This window comes from Nuphar pumila, chromosome 9, assembly GCF_984573655.1.
Source record: "Nuphar pumila chromosome 9, dmNupPumi1.hap1.1, whole genome shotgun sequence".
NCBI classification, from domain to species: Eukaryota; Viridiplantae; Streptophyta; class Magnoliopsida; order Nymphaeales; family Nymphaeaceae; genus Nuphar; species Nuphar pumila.
The window spans coordinates 99240337-99256497 of NC_143257.1; the positions used below are offsets into that span (position 1 = coordinate 99240337).

General features: G+C 42.0%; 1 protein-coding gene across 1 annotated transcript; it reads left to right on the top strand.

Annotated features, from left to right (window-relative positions):
- The first annotated feature begins 13421 nt into the window (after window positions 1-13421).
- On the top strand, window positions 13422-14940 carry LOC149828747 (heat stress transcription factor A-7a-like). The gene is made up of 2 exons (XM_090017131.1): window positions 13422-13784; window positions 14005-14940. Exons 1-2 carry the CDS (start codon window positions 13422-13424, stop codon window positions 14764-14766), a joined length of 1125 nt encoding a protein of 374 aa, XP_089873257.1. The 3' UTR covers window positions 14767-14940.
- The last annotated feature ends 1221 nt before the right edge of the window (window positions 14941-16161 follow it).

The following is a 16161-nucleotide window of genomic DNA, read 5'->3' on the forward strand; positions in this document are numbered from 1 at the left end:
GATGCACATTTCATTCGAATTGTTCCCTCCATAGGAGGAGGGTGGGGTGTAGGTAGACTAGGGTGGGTGCAGGGGACAAGCTCTACACCCTGCCCCATCTCAAAATTTTGTCTTTCATCCCTGATCCATTCCTCGTTTCATGTTCCTAAATGGGACAGGTTTGGATGGATTCCCTTTTTCCCAGGTATAAGATTTAAATGGTCTTTCTTTAGAGCCATTAGAGGAAAGAGAAAAAAGAGAGAAAGGAGACTCATTTTAGGTTTAGAAAGTAGGAACTTAGGGTTATATATATATATATATATATATATGATTTAAATGTTATTTTATAATATAATAAAGATATATTAATAATTTCATTAACAGGGATCGGGGATGGGATGGGATGGGATGGGGCGGGGCAAGAGTAAGTCCATCTCTGCACGAGTTTTAATGTTTACCTCCATGTCTGGTACATTCCCCATTTCATGTCCTCCCCGGTCTGGCCATCCCTAGGTGCAGGTTTGAGATGGAACTGTTGGCGACCGCCCTGTGTAAAAACAAATAGACAGGGAGCGTACCTGGATTCGCCATTGTCAGTGTAGGCAGTTCGGCGTTCTCCTCAGCCGGTCGACGCCCACAATGAGCCCAGGCCTAATGTCGATGGTGAGCAGGACCCGTTCCACTGAGCTTGAATGCAGAACTATATTTTGGTATGGAAAAGTTATGAAATCTCATCATTTTCGTAACCCCAAAACCACTTTATATAATGGAGAATTTGGCAGTTACGTGAATGTGGTCTCTCCACATTCACGTAACTCCCACCCACTACCTCCATCATCCAGTCACTTACGTGACCCACTAACATGGTGTCAAACCGGGTCAGACTGCGGGTTGGACCCGTAACCCATAATGTCCAACATTCTCCCACTTGACCCATTGACACCAAAAGTGTACTAAATCGAAGTGTATACCGTTATCTCGATTTAATTCTTCATGTGGGTTCACATGACACCCTTTATCACAAGGATGAATCGTATGAGTCAATGATATAAACATCCTTTTATGAAATGTCATATTTTCTTGTACTACACTACAATTCACCTTCAGTGCTTAGGCATGTAAAGAAATTACCTTTATGAATAGGTTGGTCTCTCACCTATTCTATTGGTCCTTTAATATTGTTATTCTGTTATTCTCTCTAACCCATATGAGAGATTCTTTATGCAAAATCAACAATAACACAAAACTTTAGGGAATCAAAACATAAACACAAATGTGATTACATAATGTATTGTCATACATCAGAAGGAATAAAAAAGACCCATCCCCTTTACATGTTGGGAATACAATCCCGGTGCTAGCCCTTTAGTAAGGGGATCCGCAGTCATTTCCTTCGTCCCAATTGTATCAATACATACCAGATGATTCTCAGTCTTTTCTTTAACAACAAAATATTTTAACTCCATGTGTCGACACGATGTTGAGCTCTTGTTGTTATTTGAAAAGGACACGGCTGCTTCATTATCACAAAAGATCTTTAGTGGTCTCTCAATAGAGTCCACTATACCAAGACCCATAATGAAGTTCCTTATCCAAATGGCCTGTGACGAAGTCTCGTATAGAGCAATAAATTCTGCCTCCATGGTATGAGCAGCAGTGGTAGACTGCTTTTCGCTTCTCCATGAGACAGCACCAACCGCTAGAAGGAAAATGTATCCAGTAGTGGATTTTCTACTGTCAATACACCCTCCTAAGTCCGCATCAGAGTATCCAACGACCTCTAGGTGGTCAGCTTTCCTGTAGGTCAACATATAGTCTTTCGTTCCTTGTAAATAGCGCATGACCTTCTTCGCTGCCTTCCAGTGCGCAATGCCTGGATTTGACTGATATCTACCAAGCATTCCCACAGCAAATGCTATATCAGGTCGAGTACAGGTCTGCGCGTACTGTAAACTCCCAACTGCTGAAGCATATGGGACATCATCCATCTGAGCCTTCGCAATATCATCCTGAGAACAGTCCTTCAAGCTCAATTTATCCCCTTTCACTATAGGTGCTGAACTGGGAGAACAATTCTCCATCCCATATCTTTTAAGAACCTTAAGGATATAGGATTTCTGAGATAGGCCAAGGACACCTTTAGTTCTGTTACGACGGATCTCAATTCCAAGGACATAAGTGGCCTCACCCATGTCTTTCATATCGAAATGAGAGGAAAGAAAATCTTTTGTTTCATGTAAAAGACTCAAATCATCAGTTGCAAGAAGAATATTGTCAACATATAAAACCAAAATTATGAACTTACTCCCACTAGTCTTAATGTAAATACACTGATCAACAATGTTTTCAGTGAATCTAAAGTTCATTATAACCTGATTGAACTTCTTATACCACTGGCAGGAGGCCTGTTTAAGTCCATAAATTGACTTATTCAATTTGCAAACTAAGTTATTTGAGTCATCTATACTGAAACCAGGAGGTTGTTGCATGTATACCTCCCCATCCAGATCCCCATTCAGGAAGGCGGTTTTCACATCCATCTGATGCAGCTCTAAATCAAAATGAGCTACGAGGGCCATGATTATTCTTAATGAATCTTTAGTTGAGACAGGAGAAAAAGTCTCATTATAATCAATGCCCTCTATCTGTGTGAAACCTTTTGCAACAAGCCTAGCCTTGTACCTCTCCACATGACCTTTAGAATCTGTTTTGGTTTTGTAAACCCATTTACAACCAACAGGTCTAACTCCATCAGGTCGAGGTACAAGATCCCACACTTGGTTCTTTGCCATAGAGACAAGCTCTTCTTTCATGGCATTAATCCAATGTGTTGATCTTTCACTTTCAATGGCTTCTGCAAATGTGAAGGGATCTTCATCAATGTCTATGAAATCATTTGACTCTTGTAAATACACCACATAGTCCGGATGGATAGCAGATTTCCTAATTCTGGTGGACCTCCATACAGGTGCTACAGGTGGGTCAAAATGAACCTTTGTATCCTGTTGTTGTTGTATATCCTCATCAACAACCGGATCTAGTTGGGATTGATGTTCATTGACTGGACTTTCTCTTACATTACTCGAAGGAACAATGATAGAGAAAGTTGGGTCATTATCCTTAGCAGGTGAGAAACCTGAATCCTGCATTTCTTCAAAATTAATATTTTGAGATGCATCTATCCCAACAGAACCATTTTCAAGAAATCTTGCTTTATCTGTTTCCACTATCTGTGGTGTATGAGATGGACAATAAAACTTAAAGCCTTTCGATCTTTCTGGATAACCAATGAAGAAACCACTAGTTGTCCTAGGATCAAAAGCTTTTATATGTGGGTTATACAATTTAGCTTCTGTTGGACATCCCCATATGTGCATATATGACAAAGAAGGTTTTCTACCTGTCCATAACTCGTAAGGAGTCATTTGAACATCCTTCGTAGGAACCTTATTCAAAATATGCACTGCAGTCCTAAGAGCTTCACCCCACAAGGTCAAAGGAAGATTTGAGTGATTCAACATCGCTCGAACCATTTCTTTAAGCGTACAGTTTCTCCTTTCAGCTACACCATTCTGATAAGCACTACCAGGCATGGTATACTGAGGTACAATGCCTTCCTCTTTTAGAAACCGCGCTAATGGACCTTTCTTTTGTCCCATCTCAGTGAAACGACCATAATATCCGCCACCTCTATCTGACCTGACAACCTTAATAACTTCACCGGTTTGTTTCTCTACTTCTTTCTTGAAGTCCTTAAAAACCTGAAAGACTTCTCATTTTTCAGATAATAAGTAGAGATACATATACCGTGAGTAATCGTCTATAAAGGTGACAAAATATTTTTCACCCGTATAACACGGTGAAAAAGGGCCGCAGACATCTGTATGCACTATTTCTAACTTTCCATTGCTGCGTTTGGCATCTTTCTTGTATGTGTTAGACTGCTTAGCCTTTATGCAGTCAATACATGGCTCTATATTCGTAAAATCAAGGGATCCAAGAATTCCCTCTTTCACGAGTCTTTGGACTCTCTCTTTCGAGATATGTCCTAACCTCCGATGCCAAAGCAAATAGGATTGATCATCCTTTAGACCACGTTTATTGCCAATCATTGTGTTCTCAATGGAGTGAGATTCCTGAATTTGGAGTTTGGTTCTTAATCGATACAAACCATCACACATATATCCAGAACCTATATTCATTGAATTTTTCATAATAATAAGTTCAGATTTTTCAAATTTAAACACAAAATCAAACTTATCAAGTTTTGAAATTGAAATTAGGCTCCGACTATAAGATGAAACATAAAATGTATCGACCAAATCCAACATGAATCCCGACTCCAACACAATTCTGCAGGTCCCAACGCTTTTGACATGTGAACGCATCTTATTTCCTGAGAAGATGCTTCTTTCATGCTCCGTTGGTTCCCTTTTGTTCAGAAATGCCTGCAAAGAGTTGGCAATATGCACCGTGGCACCAGAATCAATCCACCAACTATGCAATGGAACATGAATTAAATTGCACTCATGAGAAACGAATGACTTATTACCTTTATTTTCGAGCCACTTCTTGAACTTCAAACAGTCCACCTTCTTATGCCCTTTCTTTTTGCAGAAGAAACACTTTATAGAAGGGCCACCAAACTGGGATTTGGCTTTCGCCTGAGAGTTTGAACTCTCCCCAGTGGCTCTCTTCTGATTCTTCTTTTTGAAGAAGCTTTTCTTTGGCCTCGACCTCTGTTTATCCTTATGAGAGGCCATATGTGCACTTGGCACCCTCTCACCCTTCAACCACTCCTCTTCCTCAACATACTTACTCAAGAGATCATTAAAAGACCACTCATCATTATGTGTGTTGTAGGAGATTTTAAAGGGTCCATACTCAGTAGGTAACGAGGTTAAGATCAAATGGACTAAAAATGAGTCAGTGATGGCGAACTTCATGTCATTCAGTTGAGTCTCAATATTCCTCATTTCCAAAATGTGTTGTCGGATGTGACTGTCACCAGCATATTTCATAGACACTAATTTGGACATGAGGGTACTGGCCCTTGCCTTATTAGAAGTGACGAATTGAGCATCAATGGCTCCCAAAAATTCCTTCACAGTTCTACAGTGAGGAATTGCGCCTCGAATGTTCTTAGCCACTCGAGATTGCAAAAGCAACAGGCTAAGTCTGTTCGAGCGCTCCCACTTCTCAGAGGCAGCCTTCTGATCAGTTGTACTCTGCTCTGTAAGAGTGGGAGGTTCGTCAATTCTAAGGGCCAGATCTAAATCCATATAGCCCAAAGTGAACAACACAATTTCTTTCCAATCAGAAAAATTTGATCCGTCTAAGATAGAGATACTACTAGAACCGTCGATATGGAAGAAACCTGATACATCAAAGGAACGAAAAATGGAAAGTGTTACTATTATTGCTCAAACGAGACTCGTGTTGAAAAGGTAAAAGTGAGACCCTTTATTTTCACCTTTTCTGAGACAAGCATAGTTGAGTCATTATCGTTTCACTTTGGTGAAAACGATAATACTCATAATTGCTCTGTCTCTTCAATTCTCAAGGAATTGACTTCAGTTGGTGAAACTAGTAGATCATGAATCCAGAGGCAATTCAGCACTGTACCTTTGGGTACGAACATGCTTCATGGGCTGGAATGCATTTCTACTATCACACCCTGTGTAAATTTGGAACACAACGACCTACCTTTGGGTAGAATCGATGTTTCATAAATTCACACACAATCATAATTACGAATCTTAATACGGTTCAAAGAATCCTCAATTAACACGACTCAGATCACTTTGGTGATTCATGAATCGGTTAATCAAAATCTTTTACCGAAAAAACTATTCGTATTATGGAGCACACCCATGCACACATTTTAATGCATGTATATTCATGACATAATATCAGTTTATACTACAACAAAAATGCATAAACTAATTATCATAAATTTAGTCATAATTCATGCTTAAAATCATCATGCATAACTTAACCAACGCTAAATACATGAATTAACATGCATAAGTCATGCATTATTCAAAATAAATACTTTATAAAGCATGAAAAATAACAAAAGCATGCTCATATGGGTAAAACCCAGGGTCCACATGTAGGAACCGGTCTAAAAACACTCTGAACCGGTCTGAAACCGCCCCGAACCGGTCATCTAAGGGTCCAAACCGGTTCCGAACCTTATAAACCGTACTTAATATGAACAAAAGTTCATAAAACCCTATAACCGTATACCAAAATCCCTGTATTTCTTTAAATCTATGAAAACAGAGTCTCAGCATCCCGGAACCGGTGAAAAACTGGAAAGAACCGGTCAAAAACGGCTCCGAACCGGTTCCGGAAGGGGTCGGATCAGGTTCCTGATCCGATTCAGTCTCAATAGTGTTTGGATCCTGCATTGCATGGATCCGATCCGGTTTAAACAGGATCCGGGTCTGACCCGATCCATACTTAATATGGAACAGACCCGGCCCGAACAGAACCCGGGTTAGACCCGGTTTGAAACAGACCCGGGTCGGACCCGGTCCAAAACAGACCCGGGTCGGACCCGGTCCATAACAGATACCGGGTTCGACCCGGTCCAAAATGGACCCGGGTATGACCCGGTCCTTCATGGACCCTGGTATGACCCGGTCCAACATGGACCCGGGTATGACCCGGTCCAACATGGACCCGGGTATGACCCGGTCCAGACCGGATACCAGGTTCGACCCGGTCCGAAAAGGACCCCGGGTACGACCTGGATAAAACCGGATCCGGGTTCGACCCGGTCCTTAATGGTTCCGGATCGGACCCGATCCAAAATGGGTCCGGATCGGACCCGATCCTTTCCGGATCAGACCCAGACCCGGTACCTTTATGGGTCTGGGTCAGATCCAAAAGAAAAGAGCAGACCCGATCCACCCAAAAGGGTTTGGATCGGGTCTGTCCACGGGTCAGCTCGCCGGACCCGATCCGGTCTTATTTTTAAAAACCTAAAACAGAAACCCGATGGATTCTGTTTCGGTTTTAGGGAAAAAAACGAAAAAAAAATTCAGTTTCCCCCTTTACCGATTTAACGGCGACCCACGTCGCCATCACGGCGACCGACGCCTGATGGCCGGCGACCTGCGTCACCCCACGGTGACGCCGGTCCGGCGACAACCCCATGCCTCGGCTCCAAAAGTTCCAGACGGCGGCAGCCATATCCGGATGCCCTAAAATCCACCGGCGTCATCCCAGCGGCGCCAGCAAGTTCACCGGCGACTGACGGTGCCCTACGGCGACGTCCTACTGCCGGCACCGGCTGGAATCGCCGGCAGACGCCCCGGCGACTGCATTTCCATGGCGGCCTGAAGGAACTCTGAGCAGAAAAAAAAGGGTTTTTTTTTTCAAACCCCAAACGTCGGCCATCCGACGTTTAACTCCGGCAACACCTCTGCCGTATGCCGACCACCCTGCAACCCGACGGTGCAGGGGATTTCTGGTGATGGCTCCAGCGATACTCCCGGCGACGGCAAAACCGGCCACAGGTATAAAAACTTACATTTTTTTTTATGAGTTTTGCCTGAAACCGTGAATACGGAAAAGTAATGTCGCCCTTTATGGTGACAATTTGCCGGTGAAGACTGTCGCCCCATGGCGACACTCTGATGCTAATCGGTGGTTGTCGCCCCACGGCGACTCCACCGACGCCAAAACACCGAAATGGCCTACACGACCACGCGCAGCGGAAATGCGTGGCAGTGGGCCCATAACCCACTGTTGGCGACCGCCCTGTGTAAAAACAAATAGACAGGGAGCGTACCTGGATTCGCCATTGTCAGTGTAGGCAGTTCGGCGTTCTCCTCAGCCGATCGACGCCCACAATGAGCCGAGGCCTAATGTCGACGGTGAGCAGGACCCGTTCCACTGAGCCTGAATACAGAACTATATTTTGGTATGAAAAAGTTACGAAATCTCATCATTTTCGTAACCCCAAAACCACTTTATATAATGGAGAATTTGGCAGTTACGTGAATGTGGTCTCTCCACATTCACGTAACTCCCACCCACTACCTCCATCATCCTGTCACTTACGTGACCCACTAACATGGTGTCAAACCGGGTCAGACTGCGGGTTGGACCCGTAACCCATAATGTCCAACAGGAACCTGTTGTTTCATGTAAACCAAGTGGTCTCCACTAGCGAGGGTGCGTCTTTCATCCCTTGCAAGGAACCACCCTCCTTCCGTATGAATGGTGGCTGAAATGAATGCCTTTGATGCGAACGGAAGTGTTGAAGTGAGAACATCTGCTCTACAATCTATGATTACTCTGAATTACGCTATGATTTATGATCTACAGAAAATCAAAGAAATTAAGAGAAAACTAAAAAAAATAACTCATAAATTCATTCAATTCAAAGAAATGAATTGAATGAATTTATGAGTTATTTTTTTAGTTTTCTCTTAATTTCTTTGATTTTCTGTAGAAACCCTAAGTTTAAATGGATTTGAGACACAATCTCAATTAAGATTCAGTTATTAAAAAACTTTAAAAAGTCAAACTAGACCTAGGTATATCTTGCTTCTACCATGCGTCATTCTCCCTGGGTTGGAAAGCTTTCAGTTTCTAGATTCTTTCAACCCATTGCAACCATTCAGTTGATAGAATTCCTTGTACATGTATGTCTGACACGCACTGATCGCAAAGATCTGGTAATGGTGAGAGCTGATCCATGGAAGTTTGATCATTTGTGGTTGATGCAGGAGGGTGATAAATGGATTTACGTACATGCAGTATATATATATATATATATATATATATATATATATATATATATATATATATATATATATATATATATAGGTGAAATTAAAAAGATATGGACCCAATTGGATTGAAATTGAGTAAGATATATTTTCATTGGGTTTTAATGGATAGGGATGGCAGTGGACCCGGGGAAAGCAGGGCCCCACCTCGCCTCACCCCGTTTGGACCGGGGATGAAGGGTATGAAACGGAGATGGAGGCGGAGGCGGAGACGAAGGTTAAAATCCATCCCCGTTCGGGGATGGACGTACCCTTTTCCCCGTCCCCGCCATGATCCCCACCCCGCCCCGTCCCTGCCACTTTTCCCCGCCTCATCCCCGTTTGAACCGGGGGTGGAGGACATGAAACGGGGATGAAGGCGGGGGTGGAGGTTAAAATCCATCCCCTCCGGGGATGGAGGTTCTAATCTTGAGGCGGAGCGGGGGTGGAGACCTTGTCCCTCGCCTCGCCCCGCCCCACTGCCATCCCTATTAATGGAGGACTAGTTCTAGACAAGTTTGGATAGGTGTTCAACTAGTTTAGGTTGTGAAGCTGGCGGCCCAAAAGGCTTAAGTAGGCTTGGGGTCAAAATACAATTCTTTTAAGGGTTTCAATTAGATTTGAGTACTTAAAAAACTTTGGCATAAGTTATAGAGGAAATACATTTGGATCACGTACCTGTTGGGCTTCAATAGTTTTAGAAACAAAAGTATAAAAAAGGATATATAGGTCATCAAAAAAACTTGATTTTCATTAGTTGCTTCAACTCGTTCCATGACCAAATTTTTTCATGACCTTGTTCTTCACAAGTGATTATCCACCCAAGTAAAGTCATGCCGATGACAAGTGACCTTACAATGAATGGGAATTCTGTGCTGAATGAATGATGGATCCAACTAAAAAATGTCTGCATTGTTATCAACCGTGAACTTAGGTAGACCTTGTTTAATGGCATAAGCCCCTTATGGATCAATAATTTCAGTTTGAAGTGGGTACTTTGGGTTAAGGCCAAAGATTTTGGTTTGATTTGATTTGATTTAAAGGGTTTATGCAAGGATTTGGACTGGTATGGCACAGTTCTGGCAAGTTTTTTGAAATGAAAACAGATTTGAAACAGGGTCAAATGAATCAAAAACCAGTTTTATTTATTTGCACCAGTCCTACAATTAATGGTGGAATGTTTTTTGCTCTAATACCACTTTGATGCAAACAAAAGCATCGACGTGACATTAATTGAAAAAGCTACTCTATGATTTACTATTTAGTTTAAATTATGCTGCAATCTATGATCTACAAAAATAAAAGAAACTAATTAAGAGAATAAAATAAATTTAGCCATTCATCTCTTAAAAAAAAAATCTACAATGACTATTTATACACAAAAATCAGATCTGAAATGGACCCAATCCTAACTAACTAAGTTCTAAATTAAAAATAAATAAATCCATAAATGAATTTTTTTCCCCGACATCAGCTACCATAAGGAAAAAGGTGTGGCTACCCATTAAGGTCAAGGGTAAGTATATGCAGACAGCCGTGGAGTCCCATGTATGATTATCCTAGACTTGGATACAGCCGCAACTAAGGGTGCACACGAGTAGGGATGGCAATGGACCGGGGCGGGGGCAAGGGACAAGGTCTCTACCCCTGCCCCGTCTCAAAATCTGGACCTCCATCCCTGCACGGGTTTGAATTTTAACCTCCACACCCGCCTCCATCCCCGTTTTATGTCCTCAATCCTCGTTTCAAATTGGGGTGAGGTGGGGCGGGGCCCCGTTTTCCATCGGTTCATTGCTATCCCTTAGAAGGATTGGGGAGGGGCGAGGGAAAGTGTAAGTCCATCCCCACACGGGTTTTGATTTTAATCTTCATTCCCGCCTCCATCCTCGTTTCATGTCCTTCATCCTCGGTCCAAACGGAAACGTTTCCTCACAGTCCACTACCATCCCTACACACGAGCCCAGCCTAGGCTATTCGAACTCTGCTCTCTAAAAAACTATATATGTTTAAGCTCGGCTCGAGCTTGGAGCCGAGCTGATGCAGCCTTGTCCAGACTCGGGCTGGTTCCGAGCTCGAGCTGAGCTGAGATTCACGGTAGTTTTAATAAAACAAAAATTATCATTTATATTTTTTTGAAGAGGTGGGATTGGATACCCTCCATCGAATCCCCCACCTTTAATGCAGACAAGCGCCTCACCGTTAGGCCAGGCTGGATATCTTCCTTACAGTGACTCAAAAAATTATTTACACATACTAAAAAAAATGCTATATTATAGTAAAACATGAAAAGCATTAAAGGTGGGGGATTCGATCCCACCGCCTTTTGAGGAGTCTCAACACTCTGCTATTAGGTAAACACTAGCATTCGTTTTATTTTGTGGACATATTTTATACATAATATTTACTTGAGCCTAATCTACCTTTACTAACATAATCGAGTTTAGTGACTTGATCGAGCTAAGCTCGTTTACGTAGTCTGCAGATCCTGAACTTGTGTTGAAGCTCAGCGCATTTAATTTCGCGAACGAGCTCAAGTTGAACTTAAACCAGACGATCTCGAGCTAGCTTGGCTCATTGTGCACCCCCAATTAGCAACTGGGTCCAGCCAACCTCCATTGTATTGTCTGGGTCAAAGTTGCCGTTGCGTTGACTCTAGCAACCCATGGTTGAAACTGCCTCAATTGTCAAGCTGGGTCCAAATCAATGATCGCACTTGATAACTCTGTCTTTGTCCTTGGCACATTGCTGAGCCCTGCGTCAAGACCAGGCACTTCAAGTCAATGCATGTTTTTTTTTTTTACCAAGTAAAAGAATCATCCACCCGCTAGTTGGTACTTGCTATGAGAATTTTCAAAATTTTCTTCCTCCCATAATCAAATCAAACCAATTTAGTAAGTTTGTTTTGTGGGACCCACTAATAAATGAAGAATTGACTAAATTGCAAATGTGTGATTGTTTTGAACCCCATGGTCACCTGTATCTGTTGTTCATGGACAAAGGATGAAAGTTAGTTGCACCAACCATGGTCACAAATGATGCCATCGGATTTTTTCTTGGCAAATTAAAAAAAAATTTGTTTTTTTCTCATAAAACTATCAGTATATTTAAATTTTAAAGATATATAAGAAAAATACATAATAATATAGGAAACATTAAAAATATATAAGAACACCGTTATAAAAACCTGATATTTTCAAAAAAGAACAATATTTGCAAAATATCATGTTTTTTTAGGATTATATCAGTTTTTGAAATCTCACGATAAAATCACATGTTTCAACTGATATCTGTGTCTATGGCACCCACAACCCAAATCCAAGGTGGTCAGCATGGTGGCGAATGTTTAAATCAGCTAAATAACAGGTGGCAAATTCTTGTGGAAAATTGAAAATTTTCATGTTTCTCATATATATATATATATATATATATATATATATATATATATATATATATGCAAAAACAACTAAATTAAAATATATACAAACATGTAAGAAATAAAAAATAAAGATGTACTAAACTTAAAAATCATGCATTTTTTTCCACGAAAAGTAGCTGATAAAATCAAATATCGTGATAAAATTGAGATATTTACATTATAATGAAGGTATCATGACATCTTGAACAATTACCTAAAACATTGTATTTTTCACATGATATTTTCAAAATATTGCCCATATTTGTTAGATAGGTATCTGTTTTGGCTAGTTGAGTCTGGATATGTGGGTGATCAATGAGCAAATTGTTAGGTACCCTACAAATTTAACTACTTTTTCAATTGGTAGTCTAAAAAAGAAAGAAGAAAAGGTTAACTGGTTGGACCAAGGGGAAACGGGGCCCCACCCCGCCTCGCTCAGTTTGGACCGGGGATGAAGGACATGAAACGGGGATGCAAGTGGGGATGGAGGTTAAAATCAAAACCCATGCAGGGATGGACTTACGCGTTCCCCGCCCCACCCCGTCTCTGTATCAAACTTATTCGGATATCAATCAACTTTCAGATATTTGTCAGATTGGGTAGTAAAAAAATGAAAAACATATCTACATCTAATTATAATTGGATATGGTTTTAGCTTACCAAATGCAACAAAAAAAGAATAGAATTTGGTCCGGTATCGGATAAAATCTGATTCATTGGCATCCCTATTGCTTACCGAGTCCTACTAAACAAACTGAAATCCAGTTAGATATTTGACACGAACCCGAACCCCCATTTACATCCCTTACCAAATGAGCAAAGGCTTTCAAAAGAAAAAAGAGCCATATCCGGTTTTAGATCAAATGATATTGAAAATCACCGTTGATGGTGAATTTCAATTTGACATCCAGCCTTTGATCCACCACGATGGATGGTTGATATTGAATCCCATCTCGCCATATCCCCTCTTGTGGTCCAACTTCAGACCAACAGGAACCATCCACCTCATGCTGTGACATAATGACATACTGCCATCTATGAATCATCAGGCCAATATTTTTCTCTTTTTTAAATCTCTATCACATAAATATCTTCAACCAGATGTAAGCCACGTGGCAGTTTGAGAGAGAGAGAGAGATCAGAAGCATCCACATCACATGATGTGGGGGCACCCTCTTACGCCACCGCATGAACTCTGCTGCCACGAAATAAAGTGGGATTGGATACTTTGCTTACAGATGCGCAACCCTTCGAAGATTGAGCGGTCAAGAGTGGAAAAAAAAAGAGAAACAGTGGGAAGGCGGAAGGAGAGGCGGCGACTAAAGCTTAATAAAAAGAAAAGAAACAGAGAAAGAAAGACAGGGAAGGGAAGGGAAGAAGGAAGGAAGAAATACAAATCCATGGAACAGATCTCGGTTTCCCCCTTCGTGCTGAAGACGTACGAGATGGTGAGCGACCCTGCAACCGAACCCCTCGTCGCATGGGGCCGCTCCAATAACAGCTTCGTGGTTCACAACCTCTTCGACTTCTGTCATGAGCTCCTTCCCAAGTACTTCAAGCACAACAACTTCTCCAGCTTCGTTCGGCAACTCAACACTTATGTGAGTATTATCAATTTGGACTCTCATTCTGTAATCTGTATTTCATCTCTCTATATAAGTCATATTGAAAAATGAATCAACGTTCCATCTCCAGAAATTAAAAGGGTCAATCATATATATATATATATAGCCGGTGAAGTCTGAGGAAATTAGGCGTACTGGGGTCGCTCTCTTAACCTACTGATTTTTCGTACTGACAAACGATAGACTTCCCACTCAGGGGTTCCGGAAGGTCGATCCCGACCGATGGGAGTTCGCCAACGAGCATTTCTTGCGCGGCCAGAAGCACTTGCTGGAGAACATCATCAGGAGGAGGAACCATCATGGTGGTGGTGACGGCCGCACAACCGAGATGGAGCTGAGCAGCCAAGTGGAGAGGATGAGGCAGGAGAGGAACGCGATGGTGATGGACCTCGCGGAGCTGAAGCAGAACCAGAAGGCCATGGCCGAGGAGGTTCTCGCAATGAACCGGCGGCTACAGGTAACGGAGAAGCGGCCGCAGCAGATGAGGGCCTTCCTTGCCAAGGTGGTGGAGGACCCCGCTATCCTCTCCCGCATCATCAAAGGAAGAGGGTTCAAACAATTGAGAGAAGAAGACGAAGAAGGGACGAACAAAAAACGGAAGACGATTGCAGCAGAAGGAAAAGAGGTACGCGGTCAGCCTATGGTTGATGATTCACAGGAGGTGATGATGATGATGATGATGGGGAGTGGTGCTTGTGAGGAGCCTGAGTCTCCATCTTCATTAAAATCTATTGGGGTACTGTTCACTGCGGGGAATGATGAAATGGGGATGCAGATGATAGGTGAACAAATGAAATTGAAATATGAAGAAGATGATGAGGAGGAAGGGCCTCTCTTGATTGAAGACATACAACCACTTGAACATGTCTTTGAGTACCAGCAACTTGTTCCTGACTACTATGGAATGTGGGCACCAAAACAGCCTATCTCTGGTGCTTTCATAGAGAGTGGCTTCTAACTCTTTGTAGTTACACTTTGGCAGGGAAAACTGGGATCATCCAGTAAGGATATGCCCTTTCTCTGCTCATCTTTTCTCCTATAGTGTTTTCTTGTGTTTGTATATGTTGTGTAAAGAAATGAAATGTAGGGGGTGGGGGTGCTGGGCCTTAGCTCATGGAGGGGATGAAAAAAAGGGGGAGAGAAGCAAAAGTCTTTTCTTATAAAGCTTGGATGTGTATAGTCTCTTACTCTCTCTTGGATGTGTATAGCTTGGATTTATTCTTGTTTGCATTTAAGGATTCCTGAAAAAATCATTGGTACGAAGGGACAAAAACTGATCGGATTTCAGATGTTAAAATACATTGGAAAGTCTGATAGGTCCGGTCCAAGTTCGGTTTTGGTTCGGGTCTGGTCCTGTTGCACGTGTTTTTTAATTCGGGTTTTAAAAATTAGACTCGAACTCGATCCAGTTTAATTCGGATACAGGTTTGGGTTTGTTGAGTATGGTTAAAATTGAAAACCATAGGGGTCAACAGGTTCAGTTGCAAATCGGTTCAGGTCCAAATAGTTCCGGTCTTAAGTGGATGCAATTTGATTCAGTTCTAGTTTGAATTCCAGTGCGGCTGAAAATAATAGATCCATATGCTTTAACGGATTGGGTAAAAATTGGGTTGGCTCCAAATGGATGAGGTCTTGACTTGATTCATGTTTAGGTTGGGTCTAAATATTATTAAGATTGTAGACTTGTACGGGTTAATTAGTGCATGTATAAATTAGAGCCATTAGGCCCCTGTTTGGGAAGTGACTGTAGAGGTCACGGGAGTGGTAAGTGTAGAATCCCCACTTCCAAAACTGTTCGGAAGCCATGAAAAAGGGGGAAAAGTAGAAACCGCATGACCATTGCCAATTCCAATTCCTCAGTTCAGCTACCAAGTGAGGTGGTAATTACCAAATGCTACACCAGTGGCACTGCCCGCCGTCACGCTGGTGACCTTCTCGGTTTATTTACGAGGGTAAAAGTTGCACCCCAAACAACAAAACTATGGAAGTGGAAGGGAATCCCTAGTGGTGCTCTCAAACAACTTTGATGATTTCACTACAAGAAAAATGGCCATTAACGACGGAAGTTTGCGATGAATTTTTTTCATCGTAACTTTACGGTGGATTAACTAGAGAAACAAATTCGTTGCTAAAATCTGTAATATTTACAAAAATAGTGACGAAAAAACTTTCATCGTCAAATTCGTCGCTACTTAGTGACGGTTTAGCGACGTCAGGTTTTTGTCGCAGTACCCGCGACATTTAGCGACGGATTTGGCGACTAAAGTTTTTTCGTCGCTACTTAACGACGACATTAGCGATGAAAATATTTCTTTGCTAACTGGTCATGTACATTTGCAACGGCGTTGCGACG

Excerpts from the sequence above, each read along its gene's own strand:
- LOC149828747 (XM_090017131.1), top strand. The coding sequence starts at position 13,422 with ATGCGCAACCCTTCGAAGATTGAGCGGTCAAGAGTGGAAAAAAAAAGA. Across the intron at positions 13,785-14,004 it reads TTCGGCAACTCAACACTTAT|GGGTTCCGGAAGGTCGATCC; the intron begins GTGAGTATTATC and ends CTTCCCACTCAG.